This window comes from Triturus cristatus, chromosome 10 (assembly GCF_964204655.1).
Source record: "Triturus cristatus chromosome 10, aTriCri1.1, whole genome shotgun sequence".
In the NCBI taxonomy this organism is placed as follows: Eukaryota; Metazoa; Chordata; class Amphibia; order Caudata; family Salamandridae; genus Triturus; species Triturus cristatus.
Window position 1 is genome coordinate 909,616,304 of NC_140593.1, and position 18,736 is coordinate 909,635,039.

General features: G+C 41.3%; 1 protein-coding gene across 1 annotated transcript in view; it reads right to left on the minus strand.

The window, feature by feature from the left end:
- The window catches only part of LOC146796240 (cathelicidin-2-like), a 39,882-nt gene extending 21,432 nt beyond the window's left edge, over positions 1-18,450 (minus strand). Inside the window, exons 1-2 of the mRNA XM_085628735.1 lie at positions 18,213-18,450; positions 9,944-10,051 (exon numbers count right to left, since the gene is read on the minus strand). Coding sequence (XP_085484861.1) covers positions 9,944-10,051; positions 18,213-18,401 — 297 coding nt within the window. The 5' untranslated portion in view covers positions 18,402-18,450. The remainder of the gene's footprint in view (positions 1-9,943; positions 10,052-18,212) is intronic.
- Positions 18,451-18,736: the final 286 nt, after the last annotated feature.

Consider the following 18,736-nt stretch of genomic DNA (forward strand, 5'->3'; position numbering starts at 1 on the left):
CTTTGAGTCTATTTATGGAGCTGTTTATGGGGGCTGCTCTGTCCGAAAAGAGTTCTATTTTTGCAGAAAATATTATTTTGTGGTATGTGGAGGAAGTCTTCGGGGAAATGATCAATCCTTTATAAACCATCCCATGAGCTTGTTTATTAACAAAAGGCAATTTTCCATTTATTTGAGCTACTCCTCAATACTAAAGGTATGCCTAAATATTATGAGCTCTCAGTGCTTCAATCTCTAGTTCATTCAATTGAGACTTCTCCCACATACAGAAGCAGGCAAGCTCCTCTTTCCTTGCAGTCTGGTCACCTTCTGGGCTCATCTAAATGAAGAAACTAAATCTTCATTGATCATTTCATGCAGATGGTAAATGGCGTGCACAAGTGGAGTGCAGGAACTAAACAGTGATAGGACTCTGGTGGGATCGTACGGACTGGACTTCTGGCCATGTCGTAAATGTCATGCCTGGCGTTCCATTGCACATTGGTGGTGGGTGTTAACCATGCCTAAGAGCTTGAAGTTCTAGAGGAAAATCAGTTGCCTTATTAGACACAAATGATAATGGTCATTGACCAATAACTCATGCACATAAAATGGCACACCTGGACCACCAGTAAGGTAGATAGCAGGGTCAGGTCCAGCTTGCACTGATTCAGGTTTCCAAAAAGGTCAAAGTAAAACCTATCTGCCCCTGCTTTCTCAGAGCTTGAGGCGGGTGGTGGTTCAGGATCTGATTCTCTCCCACCTGGACGACGGCAAATCACTCTGTTTGGGCACTTCCAGAGAAGATACTTGGAAACAATAAGCCGTACAAAATGCTGCTTCACGCATGCTACTAGGGATTCCCAGGTCTCAGTCAGTCAGACAGGGGTTGAGAGATCTTCATTGGCTTTCTTTTTCCTAAATAATAGAATTAAAATCCATGTGCATCACCCACAGAGCCTTACATGGGCAAGGTCCTTCCATCTTACGCTAGTTTGTCATGCCCTACATTCCAAACATGCCACTCAGATCCTTTAAACTCCCCACTGTCAGAAGAGCTAAAAGTGGAGGACGTTCCTTTAGCCTTAATACGGCCAAGCTCCAGAACTCTATACCCTTTGTCATGCGATCTATGGATAAAGAAAGGTGCTTTCGAAAAGCTCACAAGACCAATCTTTTTTAGAAATGGACTCTTAAGGTGTCTCGTCTGTCCTCTGGGAAATAGCCTCTCACTGCTAGTACTGGGGTGCCTCCGGGTTACCACGCGTTCTATAAATCCCTTAGCATAGCACCATAGAATAGCGTACCTTCTACTTTGTAAAGAGAAAATCCACTTACCATTCTGATTTGAAGGCAGTCTTCGGTGCAGTTGCTTTTGGCTTTGACTTTGGCTTTGACTTTGGCTTTCTTCAGCATGTAACTTCCAACAAATACCTCCCCCCCCCCGTGATCACTCTTCAGAATATGTACATAGCCCGTATGTCTCTTTCCATCAACAAGGTGCGTCCCCAGACCATCAATATGTGACATGTTCATGACCACGCAAGCAATTGACACACACCGCAAATGTGGCAGACTTCCTTTAACCTCCATCTTGTGCAACATTCAGTCAGTGGCATTGCAAAATTGTTTCCACTGACAGATACTCATCCAGTTCATATGCTGCACTGGCTCACACTACATTCCACCTATTAATATATACATATACAAGTCATATACAGATGGTGTAGCAAAAGGAGCAGGCCACAAAATGTAGTGGGAATTTTAGGGGTGAAGCTGTGGTACTGTTTTTCTGGGTTTATATTTTCATGAAAAATAATGTTAATGGATAAGTATTTTAATGAGGGATTCAACACAGTAAATGCTGAACTAAAATGGCTGCAATTGAAACAAGTTTATTATAATACATTGTAGTGTGTTTATTAATGTCATTTATGTGTGCTACATTTTCACAAAATTGTCATATTAGATCAAGTAGATGCTGTTTTGATGCTGCTTTTACATATATTTCTGTTCTTTTCCCACAGCCATCTCCTCACCCTGTGCATCTTCTCTCCCCACAAGTTATGCAGAAATGAAGGCAAACTGATATCTTTGATTTTTACAGTACTGTGTGTTGTGAATGAACTTTACAGTGTTCCTAACTGTAGCAAATGTCAAGGCCCTTCAGCTGAAGTTCTGTTGCTGCGCCTAGTCCTATTCATCAGTGTGATGTTTCATTGTGTGACTGTTGCATATTATTTTAGACATCACTGGATGGCAATAGCAAATAACATGCTTGTTGTTTTCTTAAAATGGGTTAGTAGTATGAACTTAACAGTGATGTTTAATCCTTTGATTTGTCTAAAACATGTTATTTGTGATGATGTCACAATGAGACTGTGTTTTCTCTCATTTGTTATGCAGGAATTGTGTATAAGGACCCCTTAGATTTTGGGTTGAGCCAGAAGACTTCCCCATTCCACTAGAGATGCTGTCCGATTTCATTCTGATTTTGCTGCTCCTTGGGACTTAGAATACTTCTGATCCTTTATTACTTTGTATCTTAAACTTCATGGCATTTATTCTGTACCACTTGATTTTTAAGATTTGAGTAACAATACCCTTTCTCTTTTCCCTGATCTAGAACTCAGTTATTGAGTGGCCCCAGTTACTTAATTTGCTTCTCTGCTAAATTGATGTTGGGTCTGATCTTGGGTTGAGTTCCCTTTAACACAAGATACATTTGGAGTTCAACTGTCTGAGGTAAATTATTGGGTGATCTGACTTTTGGGTGTCCTGAATATTGAGTTAGGGTTCCACTTCCACAAGGCCGATTAGACACCTTTTCATAGAGCATGAAAAAGACTTGCCCTGCATTTACGATTAAAATAAATCTGCTACCACTGCTGAACCTATGTCAGCCAGCACAAGGACTTTTGGTCCATGTCCAAGGAATGTTTATGCACACCTCCAGGCCACAGAGCCCTTCTCTGGATCTTCATTACCATTCAGTAAACTTCCTGCGCATGTGCATGATTGTCTTGCAGTTGTGTAACTCAGGTTAGGATTGCATGCTCACAAGATCCGATGGGGGCATTCCCACCCCTAAAGAATGATTGTTTCTCTTTCTTTACAGCTGTAATGACGTTTCTTGGGCTTTTGAGTCATTCAGACTGCCAAAGAGCTTTAAATACAATTCTATGCTCCTGTGATTCTAAAGGTTTCTCACCATATTCTGCATTTTTCAAAGACCGACATTTTTATGTGCGAGAAGACCTTTCAAGTCCTCTTATGAAAGGTGCTAAGAACCTGCTTTACTATACTCAACGGGATTTTGAGCAATCTTTTTCTAGTGCAATTGCCGGCAGAACTACCAATAAATCAGTGGAAACCGGGCTGAAAATAATACAGGAGATTAGGTGGGTACACCCTCTGCAGTCCTAAAATGGAGAATAAGTCTGTCGCCAAGCTACACAATAAATAACGGAATCTGGACTGTTGGGTCCTCTGCAAATGGTGAGTTATCGAGGACACCTCGCTCCATTACAAAGTTGGCACTTCAAAACAGGGATAAGGTCACATCTTACAAACGCATCTATTCATCATATTACTGTATCTAGTGTGGGCAACATGTGATCCAGAACTCACTAGTCCTGCATCATGGTTATTGTAATGCTGATAAATTCAAATAAAAAGTATTACAATAAAAACTCCATATGCCTGTCTCTTTTATTGTCTTGGCCAGCTAGTTAAATGGAAGACGCAACTGAGAGATGAAGTGCTTAGCCGGCTGGGGCCTTTTTTTGCCTGGGAGCTTTGGCCTCTAGAGCCTTTCAGGCAGCAGAGACTAACTTGGTGCATACATCAAGCTTTCCATACTTGTACATTGCATCCGGGCATGCCTTAGAATGCAGATTTTTTTAAGGCCATTTTGTTATAGACGAAGAGGTGAGCATTCTTTCTTCCTATGTGTCTTTTGAAAATTCCACCTGCTCCAGTGCTGCTAAGGACCGCAGGGTTGGGGGCAATGGGGGAGGGGGTGGGGGAAGAGGAGAAAAGCCGCGCACAAGGGAGAGAGCAACACTAGGGCAGGGAGAGAAGTGCACAATGAATAGAACATTATGGAGAATGGGGGCGTGGGAGAAGTACACAAGAGAGAGAGCAGACATTCAGGAGAGAGCAACACGGGGCATAAACAGGCTATGCTCCAGGGGAAGGAAAGATGAGGAGGATGTGGGAGGCAATCGCTCAAATAGGATCTAAACACATGGGAATGACAGTGAAGCCAACCAAGGGTAAGCAATATGCGGACTGTGAACCCATCATTAGTTCACAACAGGCCTTTTGCAACGATGGGCGAGACCTAATGAGGCATTGCTTTGCTACAGTATGGAATTGCAAAACTGGTTTTTAACCTTTCTCAGGGTCAGCCGAGGGAGACTGAGCATCCTATAGCTTGTAGGCCCCGCAGACGCCTCCTTTTCTTTACCTATTTATTTATCAATGTATTTTTATGTAGCCCAGACATTACCCAAAAGTGTCAGAGCACTTTACAATAGAACAGGTTTCATTACAAGAAATACAAAGTTACAAACATTTGTTACTTACAATTATTACAAAAGGCGCAAATATACATAGGGTTAGTTGCTTGTTTCGATCATTAGAAGGGCAAGGACTTCCAGATTGTTGGAATATGAAAGTGGTGTGGGTAGGAGAAGCAAGCTTAGGTTAAGGAGGCAGTGCAGTTAGTCTCAATCTCGGTCTCGGGAAGGGTACATTATCCTGAGAGAAGTTGGCTAAGAGGACAACCGGTCAAAATGTCTGTAGGAGAGGGGTTTTCGGCTCCATTTTGATTGAAGATCTGTAATGAGGAAGTCGTGGTGCATATTTTAGGGGGTGAGGAGTTTCTGGTAATCTGCGAGTTTATTTTATTTCTTCTCTGTATTATTTCAACTCATTCTGTTCTTTGCTCGTATTTCCACAAAAGGAGGGTGCCAATAGTTTGGAGCAAACAATATTAGCACTATTTTAACAGCTGTTCTTTAGATAAAAAGCCTGCAGATCTGCCAATTTATACGGTGACACCACGTGTCACAAGATATCGGCTTCCTTCACACGATCACTGGTGAGGAGCCGATATCACATGATGGCAGGGAAGACAAGGTGAAAACCTACTACACAGGGTGATTTTCCAGATCTTTTTTGGAAGCTCTGAGCAGCAATATCCAATAAGAAGTGTAAAAACACACCAGGACATCTAGGGCAGCCCCAGCAAGCTTTTGTTTTCCTGTTTTTTGGGAGGGGGTTATTAGGAGGAGTGACAGAGTTGCTCTTAGGTAGTTCCCAACACCAGGCCTCACCCTCTGCAAGGCCCGCCCCATTCTCATTCAGTAAATTGTTTTTGTAAATTGGCAGGTGTGTGGCAGGAATAAATCAGACAAAACGTTTTCTTTTAATCTGAAATGTGTTATTAAATTTGAACTCTTTGGCAAATAAATATCAATGTTTCCAAAGTGCTAGGTAGAATAAAAGGACTGAAAATAAAAGTGATTTAGAGAAGCAGGTACGTTAGTTATGAGACTGATACAAGATACTGCTATGTTGTAAAGTGTAAGTGTAGCTTTTGGTTGATTTAAAGTTGTGCATTGTGCAACAGTGACATCTGGTGCTCTTTAATGGAAGTGTCTTCTGGATTCATAGTGCAAAAGTTTTCCATAATTCCAATAGATTTTATAACAAGTTCTTATCTCACACTGTTTCCAATCCATTTTTAATATCTGCTTTTATTTGAGAATTATAATCTTAACTTAATATTTTCAGTTTTGGAGGCAATAGTTGTTTTCAGTATAAAAACAATACACTGAAAACTACCTGCACTTGACTTCCCTTTACTCGATACCATACAGTGACAATGGGTTGAATACACTTTTTGTGTATGGTTTGTTGGTTTATTGATTTATTGTGAAAAGTTTCTTAAGCTTTTGCACTGGGTCTGAACTGATTTGATCTTTGAGTAACCAATTCCTTATTACATAAGGTTCTCATTAATGTTCATGAGGCAGCAAGTGTAACATGGTCTCTTAGTGACAAATATTAGCTTTGGCTGCGATTAATTCTAATAGATTTTGTTGAAAGCATCTTTTACACAAAGTGTGAACTAGTAACTCAGTGTTCCGGTCTTTTTGAAAAGTGTTTATTTTTTGCTTCATTCACAAACCAGGAACTATTTTTTTACATGTTGCCCATAGTAAGATATAATATTTTTACTGAGTTAGTTTGCAGAACCATCAGTGCAATGTCAGCACAATTAACTCTTTGAAAACTGCAACCGCTTGTTGTTTAATTAACAAAGGAACATTTCTGTTTTTTGTTTTTTTTACTTTTTGTCTACACCAATACATGTTTTACAGGCAGTCAACCAGATTTGTGTTAAGTATTTGGCACCTGAAAATCTTGCTCAAATTGTGTAGCCTGATTATCTCTTACATTTGGCATATTCTGTTAAAGGTTGGCTGGCAATAGCTACTTTCATTTATTGGCAGGTCTAGACATTTGATTAAGTTACTGAAATATAAGTTTTCAATTTCACCAACAAAAATGTTTAATTCCAAAGATATTCCAGGTACCAGAGATGCCTCATCTAAAAGACCTGAGACTGACCGCCCCACCCCCTTCAATAAGATCTCATCTAGCTCTGTACTTTATAAGATTTAGAATTAAATAATGGCTTTGCAACACTTTGTAGATACTACCAACAAAAAGTTTCAACAAAGTGACGACAGATGGGTGACAGAGGAAAAAAGAGCAGTGGAAGTGGATCAGGGAATAAGTGAAGACCAATATGTACCACTTAACTATCAGAGCAAATGGAGGACTTAGAAAACAGAAATCATCATAATAATTAAAGGTGGAATGGCCTTCCAGAAAAAGCCAAGGGGGATAATATATTAGGTTGTTTTTAAGAAGTCTTTACCTACATTTCTTGGGCTGCCTAAAATAAATTAATTGGATTTGCAAAGGTCTCATCATTTAGGCAAGAAATCTCCATCGTCCAGTAGGAACACTTAACATAGGGAAGTCGTAATGTTATTTTTGGAAAATACTTAATTAATGTCAGTGCCACTGCCACTTAGGAAAATAAACAATTAACTGGCCTAATTATAAGATTTACATATCAGAAGACTTCTCTAGAACAATTTCTGCTAGGAAAGGGGAATTCTTGGCACTGAGACTGGCACTTAAAGAGTGTAATATCAGATATTGATTGGCAAATCCCTGCCATTTTAAGGTGACTTACCATGGTAACAATTTATTAAGAAGTACAAATTTTTCAATACGGAAACTTCCCAAGCAGAACATACCTAATTTTGTAATGTTTCTCTAGTAGGGTATATTTGTCTTTCAGCACTGAAGTTATTCAGTAACAGCATGTCTTATATGATCTTTTTTATTTTGGATGTAATGGTGGTACAGTGTTGTATTTATTGTTGTCATATTGTTTGGTGTATATTCTCTATTCTTGTTTGTCCATTTTGTTTGACTGTCTGCTATATTTGTGATCTACTAATCTTTTTCATTGTAAGTGTTGTCATCAGCTCCAGAGTCAGAAATTGAGCTGCTACATGTCCTCTATTATAATCCCTCCTTTCATTCCTTTATTGAATGTGTTCTCTTTGTTACTTTTTTGATTTGTCTCTTTTCTTCCACTGTGTATAAAGAAGAAATGTTCACTTTGAAACCACTGTACTATTACCAGAGTAAACATCACTTTAAATATTTTCTAATTTTAATTCTCATAAATTCCATTATTTTAGCCTATTTATTAACAACTAATGCTTGTTGTATAAAACTAAATATGAAGGTGAAATGTTACGGAGGTTTGAATAAACTTGGGAAAATGTTAGCTAGTTTTTTTAAAGTCAAGAAGAGAGTGTGTAACTGTATTGAATGCAGGGTAATAAGTCTGCAACTATTTATCATACAAGAATTTCTACTGCATTTCAAAACATTTATAGAGATCTCCACTCTGTAGTCCAAAATCCCCTACAAACAAAATTGGGTGAATATTTTCAAAATATTACCATTCTGGATCAACAGTTATTAGATTTTGGTTCTCTTGATTCTGATGTTTCTTAGTTGAGATGCAAAAAGCTATCACTGCTTTAAGGAAAGAGAAGTCTCCTGGACCTTTTGGCTTATATATATTGTGTTTCCCATTATCTCATGTTTTTCACCCAGACAAGCTAAACTTTTTTATTCCTTTATTTCTTCTAGAGAGGTGAGGTTGTGCAAGAAATACTGCCCTATCTCACTTGTTAATAATGATTGCAAAATCTCTGCAAATGCTTTAGGCCCTGGTGTGTATCGGGGCAGACAGTCTGCCATTCCGCCATGAGGACAGAGTAAATTACTCTATCCTTATGATGGAGGGACTGCTCGTCTAATTTATGCAAGACCACCAAACAGATGGTCATTTATAAAAACATTGTTTGGAACTGCCGTCATGGTGGTTCCTGTCAATGCATTTTACTCTGTGCTATGGGGCTGCATCAACAGGACGAAGTCCTGTTGCACAGAGTATTCTTTTTTGAGTAAAAAAAGAAAATACCGAAAAGGGACTCCTCTGCATTTTATTATGTTTTTCAGCTTTTATGAAATGCCCAGGTAGGTGTTTATTGTTCCTATCTTAAAAAGTGCAAATTCCTCCCAATTCATACCGGCTCTTATGTTTTTATAAATGCTTTCAGGGTATATTATCTTTAACGTACTCTGCTTTTTGGAAGTTGTTGTAAGGCAGCGGCATAGCAGCGACTAGGTATCCCATGAGGCTTGAGGTGATTGTCCCCTGTTAAAATGCACTGTATTCGCTGTGTTTGCACAATTAGTAGAGTTTTTTTATATCTGTTTAACATTTTATGTTTCATTTTATTGATGTTGTATTTTAGCTGATGTATTGTACTTTGTATGTGCTTTTATGTTTTTCTCTATTCAAGACTAAATAATGCTAACTTTGATATGAATTCATCTTGAAATTTACAATATTGTTTAAATAGCCATTATTTAAGCCTTTACGTACTCTCAATATATAAAATATATTTTATATTCTTAAATGTAAAGCCTACCTCAGTCCATCAATGTTGGAAATTCCATGATCAATTCCATGGCAGGCTCTCATCGAATTTAATCTGCCAAAAATAGTGTCGGACCAATCACCCTCGATTGGCTAGCTGTTCTGCAGCCATGGTTAGCAGAATCAACTTCAGATCACGGATACACTAAAATATGTGGTTATACTTCCTAATGCATAGAGAAGGAATCTCCCATTTTTATGCAAAGCTCTCGTCTACATCAGTTTGCACGCAAAGATATCTTTGCCATTACTTCATTTGAGGTTGATGATACATGTACCAGTGGGTTTAAATTAATGAACACTGTTATACCACTGCAAAAAGACACACTATCTTGTTGTGTGTTTTAAGTAAGAGGGCAATATGTTACCAATACTGTTGGAAAAAGGCAAATACATTTGTGGTCTTTGTGCTGACGTTTCCACTCAGGTTATCCACCATGTCTATCTGGCAGCTATCAGAAGTGTGTGCCTCACAGGACTGTGAAGCCACCAAAGAGGAAGAATGCACAAGCATACAACAAAATAAAAAAAACACATTAGAGAATCTATGGGGCATATTATCAAGCCAGGCGATAAAATTATCGCCGCTTTAGCGGCAGAAAACTGCCGCTAAAACGGCGATAATCGGCTTGATAATATGCTCTATGGAATTCCAATTGAAGCCCATGTTAGACGTCCTTCACATTTAACATGGGCTTCAATTGGAATTCCATAGAGCATATTATCAAGCCCATTATCGCCGTTTTAGCGGCAGTTTTCTGCCGCTAAAGCGGCGATAATTTTATCGCCTGGCTTGATAATATGCCCCCAAATGTGCAGGTGGTGTGGTTTTAGTTTTAAACATGCACCTACCCCTTTATTTCCATATTTGCAGCCTTGAACGTCGTACACCACGGGTTTCCGACAATCTGTCTCTTTGATTGTGAAGTTGATGCTAAAGTGAACCCCCCAGTCAAAGTTCTGCAAAGTAATGAAAGGATTGAGGCAGTTAGCATATGTATGTGGGGTGTATTTATCTCAATAGTCTTATCAACATTTTTTTAAAGTAAACAAAGTGGGGTGATGATAGGTGCATGCTTAATTCAGTGACGTAAATATCCCTGAGAGGCGAGGACAATTATGGCTGCTTAAGCTGGGACTGATATCCCTATGTCCAGGTACGACCCAGCACTGATTTTTGTTGACCGGGACTTACTTTTCATCAACAGACTTTAACCTAGAGTAAGAGGAACAGTAGAAGGGTAGAAAGAAATAAAGAGGAAGAGAAATATAGGAAAACAGGGATAAAGGGATAAAACAGGGATGATAGAAAGCGTAGAGGCCCGAGTTGGAACCAACACTAGACTGCCATGGATTTGACAGTGCCAGAGGCAGACTGCAAAAGAAAAACTTTGTTCATGTTGGATTTTTTTTTAACAAAGTAAGCATTGCTTATATCTGGACTTCTTGCTTTCATGTAGAACCTATAAAAGGGCCATTAGATTGTACCACTCATTTCATGAATTGCTGATAGAATTCCTTCTTTCTCATGTTGTATATCTGAGATAGCAAAAGGTCGAAATCTTCACTATGCAGCAGGTTCAACATGATACCTCTATGGTATCTGGGCTATCTCTAGCTCTGTCCCTAACACTTATGTTATACCACTAGCTTTACATCTTCATCTACACATATCTTTACCTCATAATCTGGGTCTATCAGTCCCCCTGTAACCGGGTCTTTCGTTACAACCAGGTGGGAAATGGGTGGCACATGTGTAAGTTCTACGATTATTTGTGTAGCGTGTGTTTGTTACATGTGGCACTAGTGACACAAGAATCCATTATGTTCTCTTAAATCCAAGTAGTGCCTCAGAAAGAGGGCAAAGAGAGACCCAGACAGTACTGTGAATTGCATGGCTACTCTAGGACATTCTAGATATCCTTTGAAGTAGATGAGACTTTAGCTTGTAGAGGAGAGAAGACAGATGGCCCCTTTAAAAAATCCCCCTGTTCACTGGAAGTGGGCACAGGCTAATGCAATCAAGTGGGCAAGCCTCTCCTCTTTTGGACATTAGGGGGGTCCCAACTTCACCCAACCTTGCTGCTGACACCTCAAGACCAAGGGTCTGATTTAGAAATCTGCGGACAGGCTAGTTTGTCACAATGGTGACGGATATCCTGTCCGCCGAAATCTAAATCTCATAGAATATAATGAAATTTAGATTTCGTCAGAAGGGAAATCCATCACCGTGGTAACAGAGCAACCCATCCACCGAGTTCTAAATCAGGCCAAAAGACTAAGGGCCGACCAGTCTGAAAGGGATAATCAAAAGGCAGAAACTGCCCAAGACCTGCCTTCGAGGTGACAGTTGAGATACACAAATAATATCTGTAACTTAAATATAAAGATGAGACAGAAAATTCCTGCCAGTGTGCCAACATTTATCTACCAGAATTTGACAGTGGCAACTGAAAACCTCTGTTGTGCTTCAGGGTTTGAGAATCTACTGCCAACTCTCCTTTGCTAGATTCAGGACTAGAAACCTGGGGAGCCCTTCAGACTGTCGGGAGAAACTGGCTTGGGGGTGGGTTTCTTGAAGGACGTAACTGAGTGACTGCTTAGGAGGGGCATCAGAGGTGCCCTTACACAAGGATTATACTGCCTCGAGGAGGGGATCAGTGAAGGAACAGAGGCAGTGATGAACTGAAGTTGCTGATGCACTTCAGGAGACACCACTGCTCACATTGAAGGGTGAGGTCTGGGTGCACAGATGTCCCCGCAGCATGACTGGCCAGTGGATAATACCATCATGCTGGATGTAATTTGCCAGTGAGATAAGCTACATTCTAGAGATGTGAAGTGCTGAATGAACTGGAACTGTATTCCAGGGTTTTTATTGGACTGACCTATGCCCAGGAAGTAGGCATTCTCAGTCATCAGATACAATATCTACCGATGCCGGAATTTCACCATTGTGACTTTGGGTGGGCTCCTATCTTAGTTTGGTGGGGCCTTGTGTTTGAGCCCAAGGAAGAACCCGTAAAGCAAGAACCACTGACCCAAAAGTAGCGGGACGTGAGCAATAAGCTTCACCACCATTAGTGGCATTGCCAATGATCATCTGTGGTGCACAGGAACCCTTTCCACATATCACAATCATGTTGTCTGGGCCTGGGCAGTGAAAAACAACCTTCACTCTGGGCAGTGCAAGGAGCACACCACTTTGAGAGGGGTTACCCCACCGACTACTGACACGCATTCTGTCAACCATTAGACAAAGATGATACTGTGCAAATTGTGACCATGGAAGGTAACTTTACCTTGCTGAACTTAAACTGAACTAGCTTCTGGTTCCATAGATCACAAGAGGTGGAACATTCCATGAAACTGCAGTTGTCTGCTGGATACACTCAAGTGTGCAGAGTCCATTATGCACATATACTTATTGACCTCTGTCCTAGTGGAACAACAGGGGCTGTTCTACAAATGCACCAAGACCCATAGAGATGATGCCAATGTAACTTGTGGAATGCCAAAACTGCTGGCTGGCCATCGATTTATTGATTTCTGTTGGATGGTCTGTTGAGTTCTTAGTCCCTAGGCCTCCAAGATCTCCGAGAGTAAGCCTTAGACTTCTCGACTTCACTGCCCTGGGGGTCAAGTAATAAATGGTTTTACTTGGTGCTCATTTTGAGGCTCAATAGTATAAGGATAATGCCAAGTTCACCAGTGGTGAAAGGCTCGCTCAGATTGTCAAAATCTGACCCCATTAGCTCCACAGTGCATGGAACACCTGAAAAAGTTCCCACACTCCACATGCAGCTCTCTACTCCTGATTCGACCTCTGAAGCTACCTATACTAAACTTAACTATACCTGTACACCTCCCTCTCAGCTGAACCTGAGGGAGGTGCCAGACCAATAAGCCCGGAAAGACCAGAGTGAGATCTACAGACTGTGAAAAATTTCCAAAGCAGCTATGATCCTCATAACAACAATCCAATGTATGTGAGTCCGTCCTAAATATTTTGTGTAGGTGCTTTCCCGAAACCACAACTTGCTTCTAAAGCTTTTGCTGCCATAACTGCAGAAAATTAATATCTTTAGTATGGGGGCACTGAATAGTCCTTAATCAATAAAGTCATGTTTCTTCTTTCTTATCTTAGTTCCTCTCATATATATATATTTTTAAATACAGTGAAGTAGCCACAGCCAACATGTTTCCTTCATTGAACTTGTTCAGGGCAAGATTCATATCCGTAAGAATCCAATTATGTAGATCCGTTCTTACATGCAATTGTATTGTTCTATTAGTTTGAGTCCATAACTGGGTAGCATTGGTAACTTTTTGTAACACAAGTGCAGCATACCACTACATGGTACTTATTTGCTAAAATAAGTGAGGTCTTTTCACTTAGAAGGTGGGCAGCAGCTTTCTGATCTGGCTGCCCCAAGCTTACGCATGAACATGGGTAAGTAAGAGCTAACAGAAATAACAATTAAATATAACTGTGAAACTTCATATCTAGGCACATTGAAAGACGAGAAGGACCTGAGAGGTTAATGCAGGCACATGGTGACATGTTGGGTTGGATGGGATCGCAATTCTTATCCCCATCTTTAAACTCTCAGATCGAAGGTGTAGATGTTAGCATACTTGCTTCATAGACAATGTTTCCATAAAAGTGAAGACAATATTACAGGATTAATCGAAATATGCTGCGCAACAGAGCCCTTAGCTTATAAAATGATCAAAAAGCAGATTTTTTGCCAGATTAATTTTGGACCTGACATTCTTAGCCTGGTTTGCCACAGCTTTTTGCCTTCCTCTTTTTGCTGGCCTTGGGACTCTGCGCCTCTTCACCACTGTTAGCCAGTGCTAACGTGCTTGAGCTCTGTCCCCAAAACATAGTAACATTGGCTTCTACCCAATTAGCACCTCTAATTTACCTGTAAGTCGTTTGTAAAGTGGTACTGCCTGTAACCAGGACCTGTAAATGAAATGCTACTAGTGGGCTTGCAGCACTGAGAGTGCCGCCAACTTAAGTAGCCGTTTTAAACATATTTCAGGCCTGCCATTGCTGCCTGTGTAAACTGCCATTTCAACCTGGTAAAATAAACTTTTTCCAGGCCTAAGTCTTCCTTTTTAATACATGTGCCACCCCTGGAGTAGGCTTTGAGCAGCCCAGAAGGCAGGGTGCAGTGTATTTAAAATGTTGGGCATGTACTTTTAACTTTTACATGTCCTGATAATGAAAAACTCTTAAATTAGTATTTCACTACTGCAATGCCTCCATCTCCTATAGGATAGCATTGGATCGCCTTCTTACATTTAATAATTGATAACTTTCAATTGGGGGCAAGTAGGGAAGTCAAGTTTGGTCTCTAAAGACTTGTTATGTAAACCATCTTTAATGGTAAATTTAGACTTTAAATCACAATTCTGAAAATGGTACTTTTAGAACGTTTACAAACTGAGGTGGCATGGTGGGTGAAAAACGATAGATTGGGATGAGGCCCGAGCGATTGCCAGTGGCTGAGATTAATTCAAGCATTCCACCTACCACCTTGTTGTTTTTTGCATTTGATACCCTAAGTGCACTGGGTATGCCCGTACATGGGTCCTGGGCACACTGAAATTGGAACCAAGCTATACCTGGCTGAAGAGCCCTAATAAGAACAAAACCAGTCCTGGGTTGCTTCTATTGCGGTTCAGGAAGAGCCGAGCCTGGCCTGGCAATTTGGGCTGGACTGTTCCCATGAGGGGTAGGGTCAACACTGATCTGCATATGGCTGGGTCAAAACTGAAGTGGCTTGATTGGTGTAAAATGGTGGATTGGGATGTGTCCCCAAGCAATTTCCAGTGGCTCAGATTAATTCAAACATTCCATCCATCAACTTGTTGTATTTGCTTTTAGAAAGTTGACATTTTCTTGCAGTGGCCATTTGGTGCCTGCAGCCTGTATTTTGGGTCAGATGACTAGGTGTAGCTGGCCAGTTGGTCATTGTGTATTACTCCCAGACAGTGAGTCAAAGAGAGATTAGGTGTTGACTGGGTAGGCCATCTGTCAGGATGAGGGTGTTGAGCTGTCACCTACAACACTTGCACATCCCAATGGCTCTACCTCAGTCCACTTACGGTGGGTTTCACTCTAGTTTTTTGTGCCCCTAGACAAGCTGGGACAAGGGCAGGGAGGCAGGATAGACTCCTCTGTAGGCAAAGGGCTCTAGAAGCTTCTCCGACTTCAAAGTGGGCGCCAGGTATAAGTAGTCGACCCTGAGAAACAACTCTTCGGAATGTCGACTCTGCCAGGAAGAAGGACTGCCCAGCTATTAAGTCTGTCCTGCCTGCTGACTAAGGACTCCTTTGCTGCCTAAGGCCTGCAGTCGCCGCACCAGGACTCCTCTGCTGCTGTAAGCTGCTCTATTGACTCCAGCATGCCTGTGTGGACCCAGGACTCCAAGGAATCTCCAAGCCACAGGGACATAGCAGGCTTCTTCAAGCTTCTCAGCGCAGCCCCCCATCGACTCCAAACCAGCTCCAGTCCAGCAGCTCTTCGTCAACGGTCATCAACTCCACTGCTGCGCGACGCATCTCAATTATGGACCTCGCATTGCAGCTCCTCGTCAAGTGTTCCTCGAAGCTGGCCCACGCACTTTGACGCAAGGACTCCGCATCTCAACAACCAGGCCACAAAGTACTTTTCAGCAGACTGAACTCAGTCTTGTATCCGGCCTGCACTCCATCATTGTCTACCTAAACTTGTGACTTGGACCCAGCCTGCCGCAACAGATAACCACGGTTGGTCCTTTTTTCATCTTAACACATTATTTCTAGAAAACCCTTAAAATTGCATATCTCTGATTCTACTAATTGGATTTTTGGTGTCAAATAATTTATTCAAATGGTCTCTATTTTGCAAAATTGGTATGGGATTTTTCTTGTGTTGTGTTATCACTTTGTTACTGTTTGCGTGCTGCATAAATACTTGACATATTGCCACAAACTTAAGCCTGACTGCTTTTGTGCCAAAACTACTAGACTGCCACCCACCCAACCTCCACTGACTGCATGGAAACGTGGATTGGATTTCTGCATGGGGTTGGAAGAACCGGTCTTTAAAGCTCGTGGATGCCCACATAAACATATACGTATATGGCAACGCTGGGCAGATTATAGAGGAATCGTCTTGACAACGCCATCACCGCCCACATCCCCAGTGTTAGAGGTTCTGCCCCACGATTAAAAGCGGTGTCTAAAAAAAACATTATATGTCAGAAGTGAATAGATTATTCAACTTGTTGTTTGTAACCTGGTCATGTAATGGAGCTAATACTTCAATGCTCCACAACGCCGCCGTTTTTTTAATTATATTTTATTTTGTTTTGCTTCCTTTATTGCAGTTGGTTCTCTTTTTTATATGAATTGTATGATGTAGCTCAGGATAGTCAATATTATTTCATACTATGTATATTTGCATCATTGTTTGAGATTATCAAGTGGACAAGGAAAATATCAATAAAGTTTGCTATAAAAAAAAACTACCAGACCGTTGAACACAGGTTAATTTGGGTTTGCTTGTGTTTCACCCTGACAAGAATTGCGGTTGCTGCTTGAGTAGGGTTTCACCCCCCTGAACCACTAACCCAATTTCCTACATTTTTGCTTCTTAAAATGATGCATTTAAATACAACTTGCAAATCAACTGCCTGAAAATAAACCTCTTCTTGGGAACAAACACTGTGCACAAGTTGTAAAAATGTCAGATCAATACTTTGTTGGATGATTAAACAGACCCAGTGCTGGGAGCATGCCTGGGGATAAGGCCGCATATGTGATCAAACAACACAGCAGTGATGTAGGAATCTGCCATTGAACATACCAGATGAGGGCGCTATATACTAATAATTAATTAAATTGGGCAAGTGCAGACAGCCAACAGGCAACGTGGGCGCCTGACTGCACTCCCTGCCACTTCTGTGCACAAGGTTCATTAACACACTAACAAGGTGTAACCATCACATGTTTGTGTAAAGAAAAAGAAAAGAAACTCCATCACTGCAGGCTGGGCATGGCCACACTCCATAAACTACTTCATAACTGAGTTTTAATTTACACTTCTCCCTTGTAAATAAACAAGCTAGATATACTTGGAGGTTGTGGTGATAAGATTTGGCAACAACGCAAAGTAAAAATGAAACTGTGCAAAATGAGAATATGCTGCTTTATCAAAGAGCTTTAAAATTCACCAAAAGTCCACAGGATTCCCAAACCTTTCCTTGGGGCTATTCCCAGTCCCCTCAGTAAAGTTCTGACCAATGTAACTGGACCAAGTTGTCTTGAAAGCACACTTTTGCAGAATGGTTTAAAAAGTCCCCTTTAAAAAATGTTGCTATATCGGTTCGAAAAGGTATTACTGGAGAGCAGCTGGGCTTTACACTGAAGTCCTTCACACAACCTTTGGAAAGATTTCTTGATGGGACAGCCCCTCCCCCATAAAGTGTTGTTTTTTTAATTACGAAGCACCAACATGTCCACCATGTCACAAAGATGCAAAGTGTCCTAGGTCGTGCTTTTATTTAAAAATCTAGTGCATTTTGGTTTCAGTTATCTTGTTTGCTTCAACCAAACAAATAGGCAAGCACAGCTAATACGAATTAATTATTAAAGGAGAACCCAAGACTGAATATTTGGTGTCAACACGACATGGATCTTTTCAGTAACGCTATCTAAAATGTGCCGATGTTCCCATAGTTCCACCGTGGGATCGCCCCTGGAACCACGCTGGGGGATCGCCGAAAGTTGACTGGTATGGGAATACTTACTGTTAGTGGCTGTGAGTGATGCAGGACTGAGTAAGAACTTATTTTCTCTCTTTCAAGGCACCATCTTGTGAAGACAAAATAAGTGTTCTTTTTTGCCAGCCCTGCATCACTAACAATCACCCACAATAAACATTCCAGAATGTTCCTTAGTTTGATGATGTCATTTTGGGTTGAGACGTCTTAAAACATTAATCGGCGCATGGGCCCTTGAAAGTGCTTCGGAAAGGCGTCTTCAAGGCAGAGCACCAGGCCAAGACTAAACAGTGTCTCGTCATGAGAGGTGAGGAGACCGTCGGGTACAATGTCGGACTTACCTTTGTCCGCACCCTTCTGAGCTGAAGGAACTTGAACACAATATCTGTCGATGTCTGCTGGTTATACGCTTCGACTGCACTCCGAGCGACATCTTTGGGGGTCGAACGGGTCTCGGGCAGGGGAGCGGCGCCAAAACCGCATACAGTCACTGACAGAAAAATGAACAGGGACGTCCACGACCGAGTCATCCTCTCGACTGCTGTTGGATTACTGAGCGGGCACGTACTGGGCTGAAGATATGAGCATTGAACCCTGTCAAGCAAAGTCAACACAGCGGGTGACAAGGCCAGGGCAGCTGCCCCCTGCTGGACACGTGCCCGCCCAGCAGCAGATGACATAACTTCATTCACTCTGTCCTTCTGGTCTATGAGGGAGCGTCACTCACTACTCAGAGGTCAATACAATATTCGCAATATATACAGTGCACATCACAAACTCGGAGGACCCCCAGGCTAGGCTGGCTCTGTCGGAATTCACATGAGGCGGAAATCTCTGCTGCAAGCACTAATCGCAGCCGTTGAGA